Below are 25,506 nucleotides of genomic sequence, written 5' to 3' on the forward strand. Positions count from 1 at the left end.
TGACTGCTTATTAAATCTGTGTTGTGCTGTCGCATGAAAATGCATGCAAGGCCCTTTCTTAATTATGGGCTACGTATTTTGTCCTCAACATGAAACATTATTTGACTCCCACTTCATATTTCACTCAAGGGCTTTTCACATCCACTCGGTGCAGTCTCTTGGGAGTAAAGGCTCAATCCGATTTAAACCCTATGCAGTAGGAGGTGGGGCCTAAAAGTAAGCACACACAGCCATAGTGGACAGCGCGAGTTCACTCTCGTCCTCCCTCTCGGTTTCTATCGTCGTTGTAGTGAATGATGTTATCGCACAGACCAGAGGGCGATGGGGGAAGCGGATTCGGATCGAGGAAGTCGGGTGATAGCAGAAGTTCTCATTGAGAAAGACCTGAGTAATTTCCCCGCAACCTGACGCCACACAGCTAGAATGCCGCCGCAGAGAGTGTTCGCTCTACCCAGGCAGCAATCGCTAATTCTTCCAGCGGTCGTAAACCCGTTTGTCCAAGATGTGAAATTGGCCAGGGCTGACATAATAAAAGTGAGTATAACGTGTATATCAATTGCTCGTTCATTCATATCTGTGTTATATGTGTAAACCAACGGCTGTTACCATAACATCTAGCCTTCCCACCGCGGGCAGCGCGACCATGTCCGTGGCACGGGGTGTTTTTTCTGGTCTGGTGATGTGATTATGCACAGGTACATAGCTAATCTGATCCGATGAAAACCTGACAACCCGTTTGTAAAGCCTGGTTATTATGCAACGCTAACAATGGAGGCATTTGTGTGCCTTCTAGAAATTCCTATAACGATGTGGATTTCTAGAGTAATGTGCTTATCCCCTGGTCAGTGGTTGCACACCCATGTTGGTCACAAATACGCGAAGTGTGTTGTGGCTTTTTTTAAAGACATAGTATGCCAAATATGTGCTTGGTTATGTCAATGAAGACTCTGTGTGTGTGTGTGTGTGTCCGCGTCCTCTGGCAGTGTGTACTCCTAGGAATTGTCCTGGTTCCAGTTCGTGCCATCCTTCTTGCGCTCGTTCTCATGGTAACATGGCCAGTTGCGGTCATAACAACCTTCATGCACCCGCTGAAAGGAGCAGTGGAGCCCATGACCGGATGGAGACGGTAAATAATAAACATGCTACATAAACACCAGAGGCTGGTGGAGATAGACATCGGAGGACAGCCCTCATTGTAATGCATGTGATGGAATGAGGAATGCTATCATACGATTCCTCATTCCATTCCATGCATTACAATGAGCCCATCCTCCGATTTCTACCTCCACCAGCCTCCCCTGATAAACACCAACTCATCACCCTCTGTTTATGTACTGTATTAAGTGGTCTCTTCATTCATTTTGAAACTGACACAAACGTTGGTTTTGCAATGTCACACTGATTGTAGTGGATATTCGAGAAAAGCTGGGACTATCAGGATATCAGGTTGTTCTGCTGTTGAAGCATACTTCTCTAGATCTTGCCCCCCCCCCCCCCCCCCCCCCCCCCCCCCCCCCCATCACTATCTACCACATACTTCCTCTTCTCAGAAGGGAAAGGGGGGTTGTTGTAGACCTGATGCACTCGATATGTGTTGTGTGCTATGACTCAAAAGCAGACCACATTTGCAGCAGAAAGAGTCAATATTCTACAGTTCTCATAGGTGGTTTATTGTGTGAGTGTCTGTTGTGTGTACATACGTGCACACACACTTGCAGGCTGGCGGGTGTTAGGGCAGTTGGTTGTGTGTGTGTGTGTGTGTGTGTGTGTGTGTGTGTGTGTGTGTGTGTGTGTGTAACCAGGCCAAGGTTTCATGAGTTTACTGGTTAATGAACTATTAAAGCTTAAAGGAGTTAAAGGGTCAAGGTCCCAATATGTTACTATGTGTACTACTGTGTGCTTGTCTAACGACTGTGCGTGTGTGTGTGTGTGCGCGCGTGCGCGTGCGTGTGCGTGTGAACTTCAGATCCTGACCCCTGTCTGTCTGATTGGGTCCACACAGGTTCATGTGTCGGAGGGTAATGGCTGCCCTGGGTAGGATGTACTACTTCTGCATGGGCTTCCGGGTGGTGGTGAAGGGGCAGCAGGTTAGCAGCGGGGAGGCCCCCATCCTGGCTGTAGCACCCCACTCCACCTTTTTTGATGGCATCGTGTGCATCGTAGCGGGCCTGCCTTCCCTTGTGTCCCGTGCCGAGAACCTGGACACTCCTATATTTGGCAGTGAGTGTCATCTTATTCAGCTGTTGCCTTTTTAGATGGACCGTAGGTTTAAGGGAGAAGGGGCTAATGGGTAAAAATGATGTGAGGGAGGTGTGCGTGTCCATGTGTACATGTTGTGTATCTGTTTGTGTGTGTAACCGAGTTGAGATGGTAAAATTCAAACCTCAAGTTCAAATACCCCCCACCCGCGCCATTGAATTGCTAGCTTTTCGTGGCATAGCTGGTTCACATTGGGTATTTCGGAGGCTGTCACCTCACATGGGTCGGCATTACAGAGGAGGCAGGTTCCAGACTCGAGGAAGCGGCAACGTGATGCCTGTTACATGTACACAATGTGTTTATGTATTTATATTTATGTGTGTGGTTGATATGTTTGCAGGTGTGTGTGTGTGTGTGTGTGTGTGTGTGTGTGTGTGTGTTAGACACTGTTTCTGTTTCAGTGTATGTGAGTGTCTGATGGATGTGTCTGCCTCACAGGGTTCATACGCTGTCTCCAGCCAGTGCTGGTGTCCAGGAAGGACCCAGATTCCCGCAAGAACACCATCCTGGAGATAGAGAGCAGAGCCAAGTCTGGAGGCCGCTGGCCACAGGTCTGTCACAACTCTCTCTCTCTCTCACACTCACACACAAGGGCCCTGTTCCAGTACGGTTAAATATTTTCTAGCATTCCTTTCTAGAAGGAAGTCACATATCTTACAATATTACAATTATTGCAAGCACTATGGGGGAGGCCTTGTGTCACAGACACCCTACACTCTATTGCCTGCCAGCTCCCGGTAACCGACCCGTGTTTGTCAATGATTATAATAAATCCATAAATAATGACTTTAAGGAAGAAAAGCTCCCCTCACAAATGGATATACGACTGCAAACTTTCAGTGATTCTGTATGTTGAGCATTCAAAGCAAACTGTTTGCCAGTCTAATCCTAGGTCTATGAGTCTGGCATGAGAGAATACTGCCGGTGATTTCTCATAACTGAATTCATGACTTGTTTTGCTTAGCCTCGGCCTCATAAGAAGCCTGGGAAAGGAAGAATAAACTAGGACGTTATTTAGGAGGAGCACTTCGGACTTCCTTGTGTCACATCCACATGCTTCAACCTGAGGGCCTGTTCCAATATTCTAAAAATGCATCCTTCCTTTCTCCCTATCTTGAAGAAGTCACTGATCTGACATAACATGACTGGTGAAAGTGATGCAGTGAAAAGCTTGCTTTGACCAATCCCGTCATGTTCGATCAGTGACGACTTCAAGGGAGGAAGGGAAGGATGCATTTTGAAAATATTCAAACGGCTCCAGTTTCATAGGCCCTATCTATGTCAGGTCAGGCCACTGACTGCTTTCAAAATAGAAACACAATACCGGGTCACTGCCCCTGAATAATGGTTGAATTATGGTTTTCTGTTCCAGGTCCTGATTTTCCCAGAGGGAACGTGTACTAATCGCTCATGTCTTATCACCTTCAAACAAGGTGTGTTCTAATCTCTACTGGGCTTTTTGTTGACTTTTCTACTGGGTGGGGTATACACTGTACTGCCCAGGGTGTGAAGCCTTTGTCTCTGATACAGAACTGATAGGGTGTGAATGTCATGTTTGACCCAGTTGAGGTTGGTATAGGTAGAAATCGTGTGTTCGATACCACTCCTCATTCCATTCCATGCATTACAATGAGCCCGTCCTCCAATTTCTACCTCCACCAGCCACCCTGGTGTGATCATATACAATATCCCATGCTGTGTTCGAAATAACAGGCTGGTTGTCATTTGTATATAGTGCAGACACATTGCATTCCATGACCATGTTAGTGGTGTCATTTACTTAATGCAAATACACAAACAGGATGGAGAATGGTGTGTGACGCTTAGTTCCAGTGGTGTGTTTTGATCACAACACCCCCCTATTCACTCACGGTGTGTTCCTCATTGTGTGCTCACCTGATGCAAACAAAAAGGCTTTCTCCAGAAGGAAGGGGCCCTACCTGTGTCTATGACTTCCTGGAACAGAGCTCCCTACACAGAATAGGTTACATTTACTGATGACAAAACTTCAGAGAAAGAGACTGCGTCTTCAGCCACGACTTGCAATGTTGCAACTGTGGATACGTGGGCTACGTTTGCAGACAGATTTGCATGGACTAACTGAATGATTTAGAATCTATTGATCTGGGTCAGATAATCCTGTCTAAATCTAGCACATGGTCCTGTCACTATTGACTGATTACTGTTGCATTTAATGTAAACGTGACACTCTCTCTAGCGTACCCCTCACTCTTTTTTGATTAGCCGTGTCTGCCTGTGTCTGCCTGTGTGTGTGTCTGCCTGTGTGTGTGTCTGCCTGTGTGTGTGTCTGCCTGTGTGTGTCTGCCTGTGTGTGTCTGCCTGTGTGTGTGTCTGCCTGTGTGTGTCTGTGTTCAGTGTCTGTGACCAATTAAGGTCAAGAGGCTCACTCTGTACCTGACCCCCCCCCCCCCCCCCCAGGTGCCTTCATCCCTGGGGTCCCAGTGCAGCCAGTGATCATGAGGTACCCTAACAGGCTGGTAGGTATCGTCCTTCACACCTCCTCCCATTTGAATACATAGATAAGTGAGACTGACTGTCAAACTGCACTGCAAGCATCGGGTTTCATTGCCGTAAAATAAATTAGCTGAAAGCAGCGAAACGGAAACAGAAATCAACAGCACAAGCCACTTTTTCAGTTCAGAGGCGCACGTAGGAAGATTTAAAATAGACTTGAAGCTCAAAAAGATACTTCAGCGACACAAGCTTGCTTCGCTGACATGCTGCTTCAGTGTCCGGTGTCAACTACAGTGAGTTAGTTTTTTTTCTCCTGTGGCTGACAAAACCCGAACGCGCATCGCTTGTGGTATAGTTTGACAACCTGACCCTAGACTGTAAAAAGGAGAACATGACACTAGTAAACCAGCCCTCGTACCGGCATGAAACATCTGACTGGGAGTGCCTCTGTTTGCTTTCCAGGACACGGTGACGTGGACGTGGCAGGGCTTCAGCTCGTAAGTGTGCTTTTTTGTGGAAAAACATGTCGCCACAATAAGTGGCGCCACATTGCAATACAGATGAGAGATGACATTGCACTCAAGTTTACAGAAGTGAGGTTGCTGTGGGCCTTTCCGTTTGCACCACAGTAGTTCTCCTTTTTCTCTGTTACCCACGTCTCTGGACTAGCAACCCCCCGCCCCCCAGCGTAGCATGAGCAATATCGACAATTACCCATGGCCTCCCTGGCATTACCGATGAGACTACTTCACCCTTGAGGCTATGTTATGTCTTGTATTCCAAAACAAAGTCAGTACATATCAAAGTTGAGTTCCAGTATGGGCCTTAGGCACTTTGAATAGAGGAAGGTGATGTTGTGATTGTCTTCCAGCGGGACCCTGCTTCTTCTCACTCTGTGCCAGCTGTACACCACAGTGGAAATAGAGGTCTGTATGAGCAGAGTGCATCTTATCTCTTCTGTTTTCTCTGCACCACACTGCTTTACCACTGCTGCATGCTGACTCATTGAGACCACACGCTGACTAACCTCAGGTCTGCAGGTCTAATCTCTCCATCTACGGAGAGTTTGACTAGTGAGACTACTGTACAGTGACAGGCTACCAGGGGAGGCTGGTGGAGGGAGAAATCAGAGGACGGGCTCATTGTAATGCATGGAATGAGGAATGGTATCAAATGTGTGTTTGATGCCATTCCACATTCCATTCCATGCATTACAATGAGTCTGTCCTCCAATTTCTACCTCCACTAGCCTCCCCTGCAGGCTATCTTCCAATCCATTGTGTTATTGTTAGTAGGCTTAACTGTACATCTCAGTTCAGTGTTTGGCAATAGAAATATTTGGTTAGAGAGGGTTGCAGTTTCATGCTTGATGTGGTGATCTGGGTTTGTTCATACTTCCTGGTTAGTCCCTTTGCCCTCTGTCCTCCAGTTCCTCCCCCCACAGATCCCCACGGAGGAGGAGAAGAAGAAACCAGCTCTGTTTGGTTTGACAGTGAGAGAGATTATGGCCCAGTAAGTGTGTGTGCATGTGTACACATGAATGTCATCTCTACCTTCTCACCATGTCTTCAGGGCTGTGTGTGTGCGTGTGCGTGCATGTGTTTCTGTGTCAGTTTGCCCATCTTTAAATGTATTTTCTTGATATTGTTATTATCTTCATCTTAAATATATATATAGCTCATATAGTTGTATAGTTAACGCTGTGTGTGTGTGTGTGTGTGTGTGTGTGTGTGTGTGTGTGTGTGTGTGTGTGTGTGTGTGTGCGTGCGCAGGGCTCTGGGTATACCTGTGACAGACCACACCTATGAGGACTGTCGTCTGATGATCACAGCGGGGGAGCTCACTCTTCCCATGGAGGCTGGACTGGTGGAGTTCACCAAGATCAGCCGCAAACTCAAGTAAGGCTGGCCGTGTCCGACTACCACGGTGCTGTTGCCACACTGTTGCGCCCAGGGGAGGCTGGTGGAGGTAGAAATCAAAGGACGGGCTCATTGTAATGCATGGAACGGAATGAGGAATGGTATCAAACACGCATTCCTCATTCCATTCCCTGCATTACAATGAGCCCGTCCTCCGATTTCTATCTCCATCAGCCGCCTCTGGTTGCGCCACCCTGTGTTACTGCACCCAGCTGCAGTACACCCAGAACAAGCTTCCTCCTAAACCACAAAGCACTTTCAATATGCTATAAAAGTTTGTATCGTAAGTCACAAACTGCAGAATGTTAACTTGTCTTCATCGTTATGATTGCTTGCGAAAGTAAATCTGAGCAGTAGATAATGAATGGTAAATATGTTCTGATTTGGCACAAGGTTAACCTAAGCTTGCAGGTAATTTACCGTGAGTTAGCTACCGCACTGACTCTCTTTTGCTAGCGATCATAACACAGACGCCCGTCTCCCGTTTTGTTTACATTCTGCAGTTTGTGACGTACAAACTTTCGTAGCATATTGAGACTTGTTTAGAAGAGGGTTTTATCTGGGTTTGCGTAACTGCCCATCCACTGCACTGACATGGTACACAGGGGTCGTGGTCGTGGCAACAGTGCGCTAACACCAGTAATTGACTTCTCTGTTGATGTAAAACCACGCTGAGCTAACGTTCCCTTACACGACCGCCTCCTCATCACAAGTCCTTGTGTCCTGCTCGGTCTCCCCCAGCCTGAAGTGGGACAATGTGAAGAAGGAGCTGGAGGGCTTCGCCGCCATGGCCTGCTCCTGTAAGGGCGGCAGGATCACCATCGACCAGTTTGCCAGCTTCCTAAAGCTGCCCACCAGCCCAGCCCTGCAGGAGCTGTTTGCTCTCTTTGACAGGGTGAGAACCAGGCACATTTTAGCTTGTTAGTCTTAGTCTTCTGTTGACTGTCAGTGCTTTCTCTCCCCCTCGTGACTGACGTTGGGTAAGGTCCCTGCTGATTTAGTACTGTATGATGACCCTCTCCAATATCCATAGAGCAGCTCAACAAGCTACTATATAACTGAAAAAGAAAATGAATTGTTCATCTGAGGAAAAATGTTATCTTTTTTTTTTTTTTTTAAACGGCAATTGTATCTGTTAAATCAAATCAAAGTTTATTTCTCATACGCACAGGATACAGATGTGAACGGTACATTGAAATGCTTGTACTTCTCAACCTCTCAACAGTGTAAATATGAGGTTATATATGTGGCTCATAGACTCCTGCGTATAATTGATCTTTCTGCATTATTTTTCCATCTCCACCTCTAGAATGGGGATGGCACTATCGACTTCCGAGAATATGTCATCGGTGTGACTATCTTGTGTCGGCCAGCCAACACCGACGAGGTTCTTCAGATGGCTTTCCAGGTACGGCAACAACCACACGCTTATTCCATGCTGTCCTACATGTGATGGGACACAGTTGGAATGCAGTTGGAATGCAGTTGACTGTGTCTGGAAGGACTGCCTACGGCTAGAAGAATAGAGGGAGCATTCAGTGGCAGGGATAATGTCAACTGTGTGTCAGAGGAGCAGGGGAGGCTGGTGGAGGCAGAAATCGGAGGACGGGCTCATTGTAATGCATGGAATGAGGACTGGTATCAAACACGTGTGCACACGCGTTTGATACCATTCCTCTTTCCATTCCATGCGTTACAATGAGCCCGTCCTCCGATTCTTTTACCTCTACCAGCCTCCACTGCAGTGGGGCTACTGTGTACTGAAGCTTGAAGTTAGTATGATGGCCAAAAGGATAGATGATTCATGTCTTTGTTGAGTAGCAAATGTCTGTGTTATTACCATAAGTGTGTGTGTTATTACTACTTAAAATCATTGCCTTTATTTTATTCTATTATTAAGATGTATTATTGTTTAATTATTTTATTATTTCCCCCCCCCCCCCCCCCCCCCGTGTCTCCCAGCTCTTTGACACAGACATGGACCAGACTATTACTCAGGACGAGTTCTCCTCCCTGCTGCGCTCCACCCTGGGTGTGTGTGACCTGAACGTCTCCAAACTCTTCAAGGAGATTGACACGGACCGCTCCGGCCACATCACCTTCGGTTAGTGTACCCCGTCACTCTGTAGGTCGGAGGTGGTTACATATGATGTACTGTACGTATGCCGCGCTGTGGACACATCAGAACCAGGGCATCTTAAAGGTATACTGCTAATGTCACTATCACACAGTCAAACAGGCAGCAGAGTTTGGGCTGAGCCATGGGTCTGTCTTAAGGCACACTTTTTGGGGTGATAGTCATAGTACTTGAGGTCAAAGCTACATACTGTAATGATAGCCCATTTGAAACAGGAACTCTGTGGAATGTCATGATTTGTGTTATGACACAGTATGCTGTTTTCTTTCCTTCATTCCAGAGGAATTCCAGGCCTTTGCCCAGACCCATCCGGAGTACGCCATGCTCTTCACCACATACCTCGAGCTGCAGCGCTACCAGGCCCTCCAGGGGATGGAGCCAGGCGATCTGTCGTTGGCCAATCACGACAGCCCAGAGAACCAGGAAGACAGCACCTCTGACAAGAAAGACGACTGAGACGGCAGTTGGTTTCCGATTCTCGACCCACTTGTGCGCTTCCCCCTTGTGCATGTAAAAAAACATTGGATTGGTTTGATAGAATACACTTCTGGTGAAGGGAAGAATTTTCGACCGCAGCCTGAGACCAAACTCGGTTTACTGCACAGTAAAGCCACGGACTACATTACTGTGCTAGTACAGGCCTTTATCTTTCACATAGCGTTCCTCAGCGCGGTTTGGGTTGTTAAATGCATGCTCCGCTCGCCCCACAGCATATCTGGTGCCAGACCCACTTGCACCGGTACTGAGGGGCGGGCAGCCATGACGATGTCTAAACCCGCCCGTGTTGAGGGCAAGCCACCGTGAGGTTGTCCAACCACCCCTGTCCACTCGGTGGCGATAATGCATATTTTCCCACTTCAGCTCCCGGCTGTAATGGGCCATGTGAAATGAAAGCAGGCTGTTCTGTACCGTGCTGTACTGAATGAGGTCCGGCACGGGATGGCACAGCTTGGGTCGGGACCGTAGTGCGTAATAGGCTGAAGACCCACCGAGTCCAATCCACTGTGAACAAATACACCAGGGTCTATTGCACTGATTTGATTTTAGAGAACTGAAACCTCTTTTAATACAGCAGAGCAAAGTGTTAATCACTTAGAAAATATAATAATATGCTTGCCTTATTAAAAAAATTCAATTTTTAGCATAGATTGTTAGTTAACTGTCATCTTTTAGTGCCTTATAGAGATTTGGCATAGCTGCAACCCAGGGCTACTGCACTGGGCGAGGTTGAATAAAGTTAAACAGTTTTTACATCCTTGTGTCATCGTTCCTATATATTAATGTTAGATTTGGAAGTGGTGAAGTTAGACAGAGGACTGAGTGAATGAAGATGGTTACTGGCTTTGATTTTAGATACAAAGGTGTCATGTGAGCACCCAATCGTGTTTTGTTTTTCATTATATTGTCACTGTTTTGCTACTTCTAATGTCGACCCTCTAACACACATACGTAAAGCCAATGAACTTCACATACTGTAAGCATAAACTGCCACCCCAAAATACTCAAATGGATATTGATGTGGATACTATTGTGAAATCGGGAGCAATTTATAGGTTGGACCCTTTACTGTACATAGCTGTGTCTTTGTCATTGGAAAGCCCGTGAAAGATTGCCAAACCAAACTTTAGTGTGAATAGGAAATCTTTGTTACTAGATTGCAGAATACATGTAAATTAGGTGTGTTTTTCTAAAATACCCAATCTGGCAAAACGGTAAAGGAGCTATACTGAAGCTATGTCTGGAAATATTATACATGCTGTGCTCAACACTTTTTCAGCGCTCAGGGACACAGGCATTGTAAGTCTGTAGTATAATTAGCTAAAGGTTTTTCTTTGCATCTGTTTCTATTTGCATTTCGATTGAAGGGGCGTTGTTGCTGAGACAGCAGTGTATTCATTCAGCTAAAGCCCAGCAACTGCTGAAAATAGGGCAATTTGTGAGCAAAAAGGAAGTGGTGCCTATCCACAACAGAGTATTCCAGGGGGTATGGTTTCAAATTAACTAGCAGCATTGTTATTTATTTAGCAGAGCAAGTTGAAATTATGTACATTTTTTGTGTATACAGAAAAAATGCTTTTTTTGCAATAAAACTTGAGTACAATTTTAACTCTTCCATGATTTGTACTTCTTGCTGGCTTGTTAGTATCTTACTTGTGACTAATGAGGTGTTTTCTCACTGTTAGTCCTTGAAAATAGCCTGTGCTGCTATTCTTTAAACCACCACCAGATGGCAGTGGTCGTCCACGTTGCTGGCTCTGTCCTCCAGCGGTGTGCGCACTACGCGTGTTTGTGCAAGCAAGTGATTGTTCGATTTGTTTCTACCTCCAGCTCAGGCAATGACTCCTGACTGCAGAGTACTTGACCTTATAGGACAATGTCAGGAACGTATATATCACAAACTAGACAAAGAAAATCAATTGCTTGAGGGGATGGAGGAGGACTGAGATGGGGCTTGCTTCATAAGGAATATTGCAGGACCAATATTCCTGCCAGAATCGGGCTGCATTTGTTTTGTGTATGATTTCAAGCATTGGCATATTTTCGAAGAATGTGCCAGAAACAATAAAGTGTGTGTGTGTGTGTGTGTGTTACTTGATTGATATGCAGTAGTTCACAAGTTGCATTAGGTCATTGCTTAGGTTCAAGTAATGTAAAGGTAACCTGTATCCTGTTATCTCCCTGTGCAAATATTGATAAAAAATACTTTTTTTCAATAGTTGACTTTCTTACTCACACATCTATTGTATTACTGTGAGACAAATATGCCCTTTCAACTTCATAACAGAGACAGTTATGTATGCTTCACATACATTTACCTAATGCGTTTTCACTGTTGGTTTATATCTATTTGCCAAAACCCACTAAACAGGCAACGATTTATTGAAGGAATATAGGCCTACAGTAGGAGTAGATTTGGTAAATACAACGTATTTCGTTCATAACAGCTGTGTTGTGTTTTCCCAGGTGAATACATTGTTATGCATGCAATTAGATATTATATTATAATATTATATATAATATTGATATTGGCAGATCCTAGTATTTCCACATTTAATTAAAAAAAATATATATAAAAAAGCTTGTTTCTGGACTTCAGTTGCCTGTGAAACGACGCCGTCATGTGGACACTGAAAACATGACACCGCTATGACAAAACGCGCCTCTCGACAGAGCTGGTTAATAACATTTCTTAGTTTCCTGCTAGTTGTCAAACTATGCAGTCCTATAAGGCTTTAGCAACAATATTAGCTGAATTGACGCTACCATTATGTGATATTTCAGATATTAAAACCATGGTACAAAAATTGTCCGGGTTGTCGCCAATGTCGAATTTTAAGATTCCCAGCAGGTCCTACATCGCTTAAATACATGATGTATTTTTAAACTATCACAACTAAGCTAATAGTGGATAAAGTTTTATAAAAGTTGGTAATCAGATACCTTCAAGGATTAGTACTTATTACTATTACTATTACTACTATTATACTTATTACTGATTAGTTATTTTTCTGGTCTTTTTTCAAACCGGCGCTGGAGGTGGATGAAAACAGCTGATTGTGGGCATGACCGGTAATATAGGGGCTGTTTGCCACCATGGGTGGTTTATACTCGGGCCGTTATCGTAACTTTACAGCAATGTAACTGTTAACATGCTAGCGACCTTGCAGAAGGCACACGATGTTTCTCATAATATTATAACATAATATTTACTCTCCAGTTCCTATAGAACCACATTTTTAACGTCGTAATCGATACTGAGAATAGCATCTTGAAAGTAATAAGTAGCAGGTCTGCGCGCTAGCTGTGACTTATCAGATGTTAATGACAACATATCTGTTGCCCAAGATTGATAATCTGGGCATGCATGTCTATGTCTGTCTCTGTCTCTCTCTCTCTCTCTCTCTCTGTCTGTCTCTCTTTCTCTCTCTCTCTCTCTCTCTCTCTCTCACACACACACACACACACACACACACATTAAATGCACCCCCAGATAAATGATGTAGACCAGGGAGCTTCATTAAAAGCCTGCTGTTAGACAGACTGTGATTACCAGCTGTGATTTCCACCTTCAATTTGTTTTAACCTTTTCAAAGGTACAGAGCCCATTTCATTTTAATCACAATTGATGAGATCGCATGGAATCAATTAAGTCAGGTTGTTGTCTGACTTGTTTTTCTCCCAGTCTCCCCCTCTCCCCCTTCCTCTCTCCCCCTTCCTCTATCTCCCTCTGTTCTGCATGGCTCTATATTGCTGTATCCATTTCAACCCAGCCTGGGGTAGACCTGTCTTGTTAGATTGCAGGCAATCCCTGGAAGTAATCAGGTTTGGTTTTCTATCCTCCTGAAAGCGAGTGGCCATTGAGGCCCTTGCTGGACAGAGACCTCTAACAAATGAGAGGCCCCTGCGTCAACTCTTCAGGAAAGGTCAGAGCCCACAGCCCAAGCAGCTAATTGACATGTCACAATTTAATGCCTTTATCTCACCAGGTCAGTCAAATGAGAAGATGTTCTCATTTGCAATGAAGACTTGCATTTACTGCAGCTGCAGGGCCTCCAGGGAAGGCCCCGCCCACCCAAATGTTACGGCTTTACATTGTTTAATTAAATAAATGGCGCACTTTTTCTGCTTGTAATGAGTGAAAAGTCATTTACTCAGAACAGGGCTCAACAACTTTAATCAAGTGTAACCTCCGCCCCGGCTGGGCAAGAACCAGCTACACCAGGTTGTAAATCCCTCTCTCTCCATCAACCGTGAGCTGCAAGCTGAATGTCATGACTCAACAGTGCACTGTGCACAGCAACACTACAAAAACGGGGGGCCAATCAAAAAGTCCTTAAAGAAACACCTAAGCTGTCAAAATTATATTTCCAACTGCCATGAGTCATAGCAGAGAAAACGCAGAGCAGCCTGGGATCAGGTGAATATTGTAATGCATGGAATGGAATAAGGAATGCGATGAAACACATCATTCCTCATTCCATTCCATGCATTACAATGAGCCCGTCCTCCGATTTCTACCTCCACCAGCCTCCCCTGATGCAGATATGTCACACCTCTGGAGGGCGGCTCAGATGAGAAACACCACCTATATCTGCCAATCCCATTTATACATCGAAACATCAACTCACCCTGCAGTATTACATTATTGGGAGGTAACACCATATACCATGCATCACGCTATCCTGCATGCCCCTGCGTACCCCTGCGTACCACACGGCTCCTTCCTCAGTACTGCATTGCTAAGCTATGGTTTCTCTACGGGAGTACGGATGACAACAGAGTTGACAAGGATTTGTGTGTGTCCATTTGTCGTTTTTTTTCCAGACAGAAATGTTTGGAGGAGTTGAACTTTTGACAGTCCTTCATACATTGTTGTCTGTTTTCTGAAGGACTATTGTGGCCTAACACCCAGCCAGCCTTGGCTCCAGAAGGGCCAAACATGGCAGAGCTGCGCTGGCCTACTGTTCAACCCTCTGGGAGGATCTCGTACCTCATTGTTAGCGCTTCCTTGAACCGCTGGGTGACACCTTGTTGATCTTCTCAATTCTATTATTCTTTCAGGAAAGAGAAATTAGACTAAGTATCCTGTTTGATGGGCTTGTATAATAATATACATCTGGATGGAGGAAACGTCTTGGGAACGTTGTGAACATCAATGGTCAGCCACTGATATCGGATCGTACAGGTTTGTTTGGGAGAAAGACTTTTCCTGTGCAACAGTGCAAGTGTGGGTCAGCTTGAGTGCCTGCCGCCCAGATTCAAGAAGAGAAGCCCGATAACTTGAAGTTGAAAGTGGCCAAAGCAGGTGCGTAGCTGGCAGCTCAGAGTGGAGGGGCCTCTCTGATTACAGAGCACAGCCACTCTGTAAAAATGGGCTCATTGTAATGCATGGAACAGAATGAGGAATGGTATCACACATGTTTGATACTATTCCTTATTCCATTCCATGAATTACAATTTGATGTCATTCCCCATGCCTGCCTTGAAACACATACCCATGTCTCCATATCCAGAGCCAGCCCCTTATCAGTCAACAGGAAATTAACTTGTCCCTGATTCTACTATCTGACCTGAAACTTGACCTTGACGAACTTCATTGATGTGCTATTGGGTTATGTTGACTTAGTTTGGGAAATGTTTGACTAAACACCATTAACTTTTCCAGCAGGATCTAAAAGAAATGATCAGTTCTCTATATCCACTGCCATTGCCAACACACATTCCATCGACAAATAAATCTTGGTTCAAATCAGGTTTAGGTAGACAGCAGATCATATTGTGACTGAACAGTTCAACAGGAGGTCTCAATGGCCCACTGATTGGTCTTCAATTTGTGTGTCGCCCATTAGCAGCACAAACTGGACCCTAGTTGCCCCCTAGCCTTCACAACAGGTCTCATTCTCTCTTTAATTTACATAGGAGCCAGGCAGACTATGACGCAGATGATCAATTGATAATGACGCTTAGCCCAATTGAAGAGGGTGTGCTGCTAGGCTAACCAGCTGAATCGTCAGATATACTGTACCATTATGCGCTCTTTCATCACCATGTGCCTTGGCTTTCGATTTCCAATACTATTTCTTTTGAGAAGAAGCAAAAAAGCTGGTGTACACAAGGTGTTCTTTGAATATATAACTATCACTTGGAGAGTAATCGCAAAAAGTAGACAAAAAAACAAGTGGTGACTGTTTATCCTTTTTTTCTCCAACTATTCCAAGATTATTTCAAGGGCAGTAGTGTGTTTGATACCATTCCTCATTCCATTCCATGTATTACAATGAGCCTGTCCTATGAACAGAATGAGGAATGGTATCAAACATGTGTTTGATACCATTCCTCATTCCATTACATGCATTACAATGACCCTATCCTCCGATTACTCCCTCCACCAGCCTCTCCTGGTTGACATATACAATCTATAGGCAAGGCATTGGCATAAACCGCAGTGAAAAGTCCTATTCTCCGTAGTCCATTTATGTAAGGACAACCAATTAAGTGCACTGGTCTTTCCCACTATGTGGGTGGGTTCTGAGTGAGACTTAACATTGCTGCGGTACTTATTGTCACATCTGTGCTTAGCCATACTGACGGGTTCAACAGGGCCTGAAGTGTGATGCTTGAGTGAGGGGGGGGGCGTGTAGAGCCAACATAAGGGGTGCAGAACACTTCATCAAATTCAGACAAATCTCATTGGACCTGACCAGCCGTGCTGTTGAAACAATAACAAACTGCCCCTATACATTAAAATTATGTCATGAATATTACTCAAGACACACTGAAATGGTCCCCACACAAAAATGATGACAGCTCTTTTTGTCTGGCTTTCTCAGTGAAAGAGAATAGTATATCATATCTGACCACGGTGTAATTTACAAAGACCTGGCATTGATGAGTATGATGTTTATGGAGTTAGGTTTGTGCCATTCTAATTCCATAGATGTTCAAACAGGGTGATTTCTTCCTTCTCTAGCTCTGCAGTACATATGTAAAGTGCTGTCTGTTGTATTGTATACATGATACAGATGTGTAGAAGTCAGTTCTATAAAGCTTTGAGAATGTTTACAATATCACTCAAAGAATGTACATGTTTTAATTGATTATATTGTGTAAATTGACTTTATAACAGATACGTAATTAATTAACCGTATTATGTTTGTAATTTTGAATCTACAGTACATTTATGATTGTTTTTGTTTGTTAGCATGGCTCCTTCGCAAAATAGGCCTCAGTCTCAGAAGGACCCCCTGCCTAAATAAAGGCTTAATACATTTAAAAATAATAATAATAATAATAATAATAATAATAATAATAATAATAATAATAATAATAATAAATAAATTCAGGGCCATAGTGACGGCTAATTTGACAGCTCATTATCATGTTCAAACCATTTCAGTTCAAAAGGTGGCTTACTCATTCTACTGTTTCTTGTAGGCTGACACTGAGTGAATGAGCAACGGAGGGCTTGCTTCTGCACTTTTGAGGGTTAAACTGCAGGGTCATCCTCCGATAGCAAAGCAGGTTTTTCAGATGCAGAGTGGTGGGGACAGATACCTCAGGGGTCCCTGGTGGTGGCCCCAGAGATGCTGGAACCCTTATGGACTGTTGTGAGAGACTTCATGTCTCATTAGGCTCATCTCCTGAGATCAAGATCTGGTCCATCGAAGGAAGAATGCCCAGGGCAGAGGGAGGGAAAGAGGAAGGGCAGGAGGGAGGGAGGGAGGGAGGGAGGGAGGGGGGAGGGAGGGAGGGAGGGAGGAGGGAGGGAGGCAGGGAGGGAGGGAGGGAGGCAAGCAAGCAGGCAGGAAGGCAGGAAGGCGGACGGGCAGGCAGGCGGGGAGACAGGAAGGCAGGCAGTCGTGCGGACAGGCAGGCAGGCAGGGAGTGGGGCAAGCAGGTGGGCAGGCAGACAGGGAGTGGGGGAGGCAGGCGGGCTGACAGGCAGGCAGGCAGGCAGGCAGGCAAGCAGGTAGGCGGGGAGGTAGGCAGGTGGGGAGGCAGGCAGGGAGGGAGGCAGGCAGGGAGGCAGGCAGGCAGGCAGGCAGGCAGGCAGGCAGGCAGGCAGGCAGGCAGGCAGGCAGGCAGGCAGGCAGGCAGAGCACGGGGTTTGGTGGAGAGATGGATGATAGAGGCCAGAGGGGAGGGATGACATTTCTCTGCAATGAGCAGTGAGGATGGGTTGAAGAGAATTGAAAGACTGGGGTAAAGGAAAACTGTTAAAGGAAAAGTCCACCCAAAATACCTTGATTCACCAAGACAGTTTTTGAATATTTTGCTCCCTTATTGAGATACTTGATAGCTATTCTAATGATTTAAATGGATATTATTGTTTTATGCTGTATCACAGGTAATTGATGCATCATTTCATTCATAAGATTGATATATACTGACAGCTTAGTTGCATATTTCAAACACTTTATTTTAAAGTGTAGTCCTACGATGCCTTATTCTTATTATGAAGTGCATACAACTCGAGAATACAGTGAATACAATTCTACCATGTGCAAAATTGTGTTATCATCAGGGCTTTAGGATCTGATAATTAAAAAGCTGCATAAGTGACCCCTGGTACCGACACTTTAAGTTGTTATATGGTGGAATACATGTACTGCAACTCTGACATTGGCGTTAATCTTGCTTTAATGTCAATGGTACGTTTGCAATATGATTAGAGTTACATGTGTGTATCTTCAGTTAGGATTTCACCCGTAGTGAACAGTGAACTCACACTAACTAACCCTCTTATTCAACCCTCTTTACTTAACCAGGGTAGTCTCATTGAGATGTAAACCCTCTTTTTCAAGAGGGACCTGAAAGAATGATGAAGCTTCACTTGTGAAGGTGTGACTTGATGAGTGACCAGACTCCCCTTACTCTGTCTGACCAGCCTGTAGGGTCAGAGGTTAACCAAATCACTGTGGCTTTGACAGACAGGTTTGTACTCATGGCAACTACACAGGGGCCTCAGGACCAATCATGCCTACTCTACCTCTCACTGTAGGTCATCATCCTGAGCAACTCTGGACATCTTATGTATGTTACCTGAGGCTGAAATATACATGTAACTTCAGTTCCATCCAGGTCACAACTCCAGAGCCAGAGCCCTTGTAAAAGAGACCTTTGTCTCAATGGGATTTCCTGCCAAAATAAAGGTTAAATAAAAAATAAAAAATGGCTCTGCACAAGGTCACATTGTGCATTGAGGTCAATGGATGATGTTGCACAAAAACTAGTTACAAGTTTAGGTTTGACGAGATTACATTTTGGTTTTGTTTGATGGATGTGCATAGAACCTGTCCAAGGTTCAACTATTCCCTCCGCAACTTTCTGAAATAGGGGGAATAATTCAAGATGCCAGAGAAAAAACACCACTAACAATACATAATCCTTCCATATAACCTGGCCCCAATGCTTTACCATCACTTCACTTATTCAATCTTCACAAAGAAAACGCCCCAAAACAGCCCTTTTAGGGTTTTATAAAAGATGCACTGGAGAGCTTTAAGAGGACATTCATTGACTTTAATGGGATGAACTGATCAACAATATCTAATAGAAATCGTTGCCTATGGCTAAAGCTGGTGTGGAATTCAATTACACATGGAACACAATGCTTTTACCGCTTCTTAGAAAACTGTAATTCAATCTATTTAGCAGAGAGAAGAAACAGATAAATAAAGTCCAAATTAAAACATTTCCTGAAAGAGTTTTCTTGCAATAGGTAAAAGTGAACAGCACACAATATTAGAAAATACAAAAACCGAAAAATATAATCAATCAGTTTCATGTTGTCTTTGCATGCTTTGAAAAAGTTAAATCACATATGCTACAACAAAGGAATAGAAACCATTATTCACATTTATATAAATAACTTTTTGCGAATGAAATTGGTTTACAAGTAGAGTATGCAACATTCATATCCTATGTACCTGCATTTACTGCGGATTAACTTGAACATAACATGATGTTCCTTGATGCTGATGGTTAGGCGCGTGGTGGTGCGCACTTCAGAACTCGAACATGGACTGAAGAGAAAGAAAAAAAAGTTCAATTATAAATTATCACGTGGAGAGAGAGCGCCCCATTTTAAAAGCTCACAATGTATATCGTCTCTCGCTCCTTGGAAGTCGAGTCTTAAAGTGCCATCAGAATGGGCAGTCTCTTCACAGACGCATCAGGACAGCAGCGGCAACGGGTCATGGAGAGGTGTCCGTAGATTTACAAGTATGGACCTCGCTCCTCTTCTACTTATAAGGGCTTTCATTGCTTTGGTAACGATATTATACATCAACGACTATATTACTGAACTTTTTAGTTATAGGCATAATGTTTATTGAGCTGCCTGTTTGTATTGCTTTGATTGAATAATTTGTCTAGCACAATGTTCAACAACATAGGACGCGGTAATGGTGAGAACTTTGTCAGGGCAATGGGGATATCGTTCGCCTGTCACCTGTTTGAACTTTATTTGAAAATATCGCATGTAATTGTAACAGTTGGATAGACAGTAATTAATAGAATATACAAGGTTGTCTATGTAAAACAAGACTTTCAGGTTTTAGGAACAATTGACATCTAATGTGGGAACAACGTAATATAGCACAACTATTCCACCTCTACAAACTTTCTGTATGTATTTTTTTCTCTCCAGCCGCTGAATGCGGAGCATCCACTCCAGCTCCCGGCGAGAATAGTCGCGTATGCAGACTTTGCGTCTCTTCATGAGCGGGATTCCCATCGTCATCACGGTTAACCGCAGCGCCAACATCACCGTCGCCACTTCCTCGGGGCCGTGAGAGCACGAGGTCGGCGCGAACTTCGTACTGTAGGAAAGATGAACATCCAAGTCCTGCCAGATCATAAGCTCTCATCGGTCGCCCCGCTGAAACCGTGCAATGTTGAGAAGAAAGAGGTGGAACTGATACTGTTGAAGGACCAGAATGGGGTCCAGTATACCAGCTCGTCAATTATTCCCACTCCCAGCCCTCACGGTCCCCCTCTCACTGCTGAGGAGCTGGAGGAGAGGGAAACTTGGGGCAAGAAAATAGACTTTCTCCTCTCGGTTATAGGCTTCGCGGTGGACTTGGCCAATGTCTGGAGATTCCCATACTTGTGCTACAAAAATGGAGGAGGTGAGAAAACTAACTTTTTAAATACACATATTTCCGCAGGTGTCTTTGGAATAATAAATCTAACTGTTTCTAATTACTGACCAAGTGTTTATTTTTGTTTCTATATTTTTGTTAACAATGTTGTGATCTTATCAATCTAAAAATAGACACAATGTTAGTGTGAGTTGTGCCAACATCAGTGATTGTAATCCCAAAATAGCCTTTAGGTGAAATAGGAGCCAGCAAGAGGCTTTGCTTATTACAAAGAGGAGACACCCTATTCCAGAAATTAATTCAGGGTAACATTGTTAAGCCTTGTGTAAATGAATTCCCTGAAAGTGGTGCTACTATAAAGCCTTGAATCATGATCCACACACACACCAGTTGGTGGCTGTGAGGCACACTGTTATTGCTGGTGGCACACTGTCAGGAGTCCAATGGCTGAAACAGAAGTTTGTTAAAAATGAATGATTTATGGGGTTTTAAATATCTGTCTAGACACATTCTAGTGGCTCTGTAGTTATGAAACTGTAATGTTAGTTTAGCAGTTCAGTTCCGTAGCAGAAGTAGTCCAGCTAGACAGATTATCGATTGCCAGAATGACATTTACAAAAAGAAGAGGAAACATTTGTGCCTGAGTGAATCTGTCAGCGAGAGAGTGCATGTTAAACAAATCAAAGGTCGTTTTAATTAGAAAGTGGCATTTTTGTTTTTGCTGACAGCAACAGACCTCAAGCTATGTGTTGTGACAACAGTGTGTTTCATAGGAGGCTGGTGGAGGTAGAAATCGGAGGACAGGCTCATTGTAATGATCAAACGTTTAATACCATTCCTTACTCCATTCCATGCATTACAATAAGCCTGTCCTCAGATTTCTACCTCCACCAGCCTCCCCTGGTCTGTTTACTAGAAAGAATCCTGTCCCCTTTAAGTTTGGCTGCGCTTCACTTCACATAGTGAAAATAGACATTTATCTTTTTGGGTGAACTGAATGTGTCATAATAGTTTTCAACTCTTCAGCTGTGGAACATATAGCTCTCTGAAAGGCAGTGATCCTCCAACCGAATGCTACAGTCTTTGTTTTAAACCATGAATAAAAGGGCCCAAATTAAAGTATGACAGATGAAGGGGATTTCATTGTTTACAGTGTTCTCTTGTCTGCCTATGAAGATCATTTCTAGGTCTGTTTCACATTATTTTTCTATACATGTATATCAACACAAGTTGCTAAATATGTTGCTCCAATTAAAATATGACAGATGAAGGGCTTATAGTGTGTTTATAGTGTGTTTATAGTGTGTGTATAGTGTGTTTATAGTGTGTGTATAGTGTGTTTATAGTGTTAAGCGCAACATACACAAATAATAGAGGACATGCTGCCTATAAACATAATGTATAGGTCTAGGTCACATTATTTGTCTCCACATACATGTACAGTGTATAACACCTGTTGTCTTATTACATCTCAGGTGCCTTTCTGATCCCCTACATTCTGTTCCTGGTGATTGCTGGGATGCCCCTGTTCTATATGGAGCTAGCCTTGGGACAGTACAATAGAGAGGGGGCTGCAACAGTGTGGAAGATATGCCCTGTATTTAAAGGTGAGCTGTCTCTCACCCACCGCTCCTTTCTGTTAACCTCTGTCCATCTCCCACCTCTCACCCGCTCCTACCTCCAGGCTTTGCCTTTCATCTCTCCCCCTTTCAATATCTCTCTCCCTCTCTTTACGTTCCACCTCTCTCGTTCGTCCCTCTTCCTCTGGTTTCTGAATGTCCCTGTCTGATATAATCTAATTGATTTAATCCATCTTTTTATTTTCGTTCACATTTTTTCAAAAATGTCAAAATGTTCCTTTCCTCACCATTCTCCATGTCTATTTCTCTAAAGGTTAGGGATAAGACAGGAACTGAAGCTGTGGCTGGTGATAGGGGTCCAGTAAATGCTGAGACACATCTGATATATCTTGTAACTCAGGGGAGGCTGGTGGAGGTGGAAATCAGAGGATACATGTGTTCCTCCCCCAAACTCCACCAGCCTCCCCAGTTGTAACTATGCTCTGTCCTGCTATGCTCGACCCAATAAAGGCAGTCTTTTCTGTCTGTCAGTTTTCATTTTGAGAGCTTCATTAGTCTACTACCTCTGAACTGTTGATCCTGAACGTTTCCCCATCTTGCAAGCAGTGCGTTGATCTATGTTACATGTTAAATCTGTATTGTAAATAATCAGTATCTTGCATGCTATGGACAATTATTCCTACAGTGTGTACAGAAAGACAGTCCAGAAAATGTCCATATGACACATTAACAGAGCCAACATGCAGTGTGTACGTGTGAAACTGTGTAGACGAAGTGTACACCAATGCCTTTCCCATCTGGCGTCTGGTTTGGTGTCGGAGCTGTAACACATCACGTTACGTTGCACAATGACCGTGGTGTAAAAGGGAATTCAATCCTCTTCCTTATTCCATTCCATGCATTACGATGAGTCTATCTGCCACTAGCCTCCTGAGTTGCAAGATATATCAAATGTGTCTTCCTTTTGATCCCAAACTCTCCTTTCCTGAAGCTGTCAAGTGTGCTCAATGTTCAGTAGCCTCCTCTGTGCAATATTCTGTGGATACAGACTACATACGTAGTTTTGATGTCCATTCCTTCATTCACATGTTTGATTGATAATCATACAGGTGTAGTTGCATTTCATGTGCCCTGTGTAACCTTGCTGTTCTGTTCCGCAGGTGTGGGCTATTCTGTGATCATCATAGCGCTGTATGTAGGCTTCTACTACAACGTTATCATAGCTTGGTCTCTCTACTACCTGTTTGCCTCCATGTCCAGCGAGCTGCCTTGGCTTAAGTGTGGCAACAGCTGGAACAGTGAGAATTGCACAGACCCCAAGCTCCTAAACGGCTCCTTCTTGGGCAATACGTCGTATGCCAAGTACAAGATCACGCCAGCGGCAGAGTTCTATGAGTGAGTACCCACAGGCTGGTCCTTCCTTGACCTTTGACCTGACCCCTCCACTGTCACAACAGATAAAAGCCACTGGCTCCTTAACATGATTTTAAAGGGCAGACCTACTGTGCCAAATACAAACTGTGTCAAATTTAGCATTTTCTATTAGAGGCAGAAATGTGTTTGAAGTAGGCCATAGCAATTTATAAGCTTGGTTATTGAACTTGGCAACTTGGAAAATGTAAATTGAGCATTTTATGTTCAGGATTGAATGATATGAGGAAACAAAGTGTTAATTGTATCGTCATTGATGACATTTATGATGAATTATCCTCATCTATGACATAAAGTTAATTATGAAAATATGCGGTTAAGTTACAAAGGGCAGTCACTGTTCAGTAGCAAACTGGACTTAAGAGTGTGAGTGTGTGTACACCCTTGTCATCTGCCATTAAATCCCCATTATCTTCATAAGACTGGCCAGTGGCCAATATGAAAACTAAAGTCCTGGAATGACTTGAATAGATACAGTATGCTTTGGACTTACATTTACATTTACATTTATGGCATTTAGCAGACGTCTTTATCCAAAGCAACTTACAACAAATACATTTGTCTAAGTAAGTGAATTATCTATCCATCAGTCATCATAAGAAAAAGTTATCTATGCTAGGACCAGTGGCTATTGGCATTTTTTTTATTTACAAGAGAGAAAGTTGTACAGGGGGGTAGTGGGGATGAAGAGGTCTTTAGGAGGGACAGTTAAGATGTAGCCTGAAGAGATGGGTCTTCAATCGGTCTTAATGTTAGTTAAGTTAGTTTGTCCCATTGGAAGTCTATCGTTCAATAAAAAGTATTGATGTAGCTCACAATGTGTCTAACAGCAAAGCCCTTCACTAAGTAGTGTATCCAAAGTGAAGGTATTTTCTCTCATTGGGAATGACTGAATCTGTGTAAGTATGACACTAATTAGGCGTTTCCTCTGTGAAGTGGGTCACTGTCATTGAAACTTTTGTGCAGTATCTCCAAATTCTGAAGCAATCCACCCGTCACCAAGTGCGATATGAAAGATATATAAAAAGCTTAGATGCTGCGTTTGAAGTTGATAAAAAAAAAAAAAAAAAAGCTCCACCCGTTTGCACTTCAAAGAGAGCCAATTCTTCCCTCGCTCATATGAAGATTGGTTCTACAGCCCAAAGGAAGCTGATGAAATGACCGGGACAAAACAGTGGCCTTCTCTACCCAGCTCATGTGCTAGGAGCTGAAGTGTCAGGCACAAACAAAACAGGCTAAGACTGCGTCACTGGCAGCCAATTGAGCAGATTAAAGACCCTCTCCCACACTGCTTCGTTGCATTGATGTCTCTCGTGATTATTTAATCGACATCCAAGGGTTTCCTTTAAGACATTTTCTCTCGTCAATAGACGTAGACGTGAAGTGATGTGAAGTGAATGGAAGCAAGTCCCCCTGCATTTACTATAAAATGCAAGCCGTAGTGTAATACTGTACATCAAGGGAGGCTGGTGGAGGTAGAAATCGGAGGATGCGCTCATTGTAATGCATGGAACAGAATGAGGATTGCTATCAAACATTTGATACCATTCCTAATTCCGTTGCACACATTACAATGAGCCTGTCCTCCGATTTCTCCCTCCACCAGCCTCCACTGGTTGTACTGTATAGACATTGGCCCCCACATAGAGCTTTAGCTAGGTCCATGTACTGTATGCCCTTTGAAAGGCATTCTATCCCAGTAGAGGCTTACTGTAGTTGATTCTAGACAGACCGAACCTGTCCATTCATAAAGAGCATGGGACTTAGGCAGCGGGGGCGCTAGAACATATACAGCAGGGGGGTTTCTAACACTGGTAATCTCATTATAAACTGTTCGACAGGCCTTTACGTAGGGCACAGGCTCAGTATGGACTCGTAAATAACACTGCTTGCGTCAAGGTTACGCCGAGTTCAGGAGCAAGGTCACCGCACACCATGGGAACACTGAGCCAACAGACATTTCACTCTCTTTTTCAATCTTCACGTCTCTTATTAGTTTTCTCTCTCTTTCCGTCTCTCCCCCTTTAGTTGCCTCTCCATTTTACTCACCGCTCTCTTTCTCACTCCATTTTTTCAGTCTCCATCTCTCTTATTAGTTT

At 43.9% G+C, this 25,506-nt stretch overlaps 2 protein-coding genes across 2 annotated transcripts in view; both read left to right on the forward strand.

Annotated features, from left to right (window-relative positions):
- The first annotated feature begins 231 nt into the window (after positions 1 to 231).
- lpcat2 (lysophosphatidylcholine acyltransferase 2) lies at positions 232 to 10,903 on the forward strand. The gene is made up of 14 exons (XM_083690711.1): positions 232 to 534; positions 984 to 1,126; positions 2,003 to 2,220; positions 2,698 to 2,810; positions 3,632 to 3,692; positions 4,699 to 4,757; positions 5,197 to 5,231; positions 5,606 to 5,660; positions 6,164 to 6,246; positions 6,507 to 6,632; positions 7,395 to 7,548; positions 7,963 to 8,061; positions 8,616 to 8,757; positions 9,071 to 10,903. The coding sequence occupies exons 1-14, from the start codon at positions 424 to 426 to the stop codon at positions 9,244 to 9,246; spliced, it is 1,575 nt and encodes a 524-aa protein (XP_083546837.1). The 5' UTR covers positions 232 to 423; the 3' UTR covers positions 9,247 to 10,903.
- Positions 10,904 to 19,967: 9,064 nt separating this feature from the next.
- slc6a2 (solute carrier family 6 member 2) overlaps positions 19,968 to 25,506 on the forward strand; it is a 28,562-nt gene continuing 23,023 nt past the window's right edge. The window contains exons 1-3 of the mRNA XM_083691238.1: positions 19,968 to 20,423; positions 21,872 to 22,003; positions 23,137 to 23,371. Of these exons, the coding sequence (XP_083547364.1) occupies positions 20,126 to 20,423; positions 21,872 to 22,003; positions 23,137 to 23,371 (665 nt within the window). The 5' untranslated portion in view covers positions 19,968 to 20,125. The remainder of the gene's footprint in view (positions 20,424 to 21,871; positions 22,004 to 23,136; positions 23,372 to 25,506) is intronic.

This window comes from Argentina silus (genome assembly GCF_951799395.1).
Source record: "Argentina silus genome assembly, chromosome: 19".
Classification (NCBI taxonomy): Eukaryota; Metazoa; Chordata; class Actinopteri; order Argentiniformes; family Argentinidae; genus Argentina; species Argentina silus.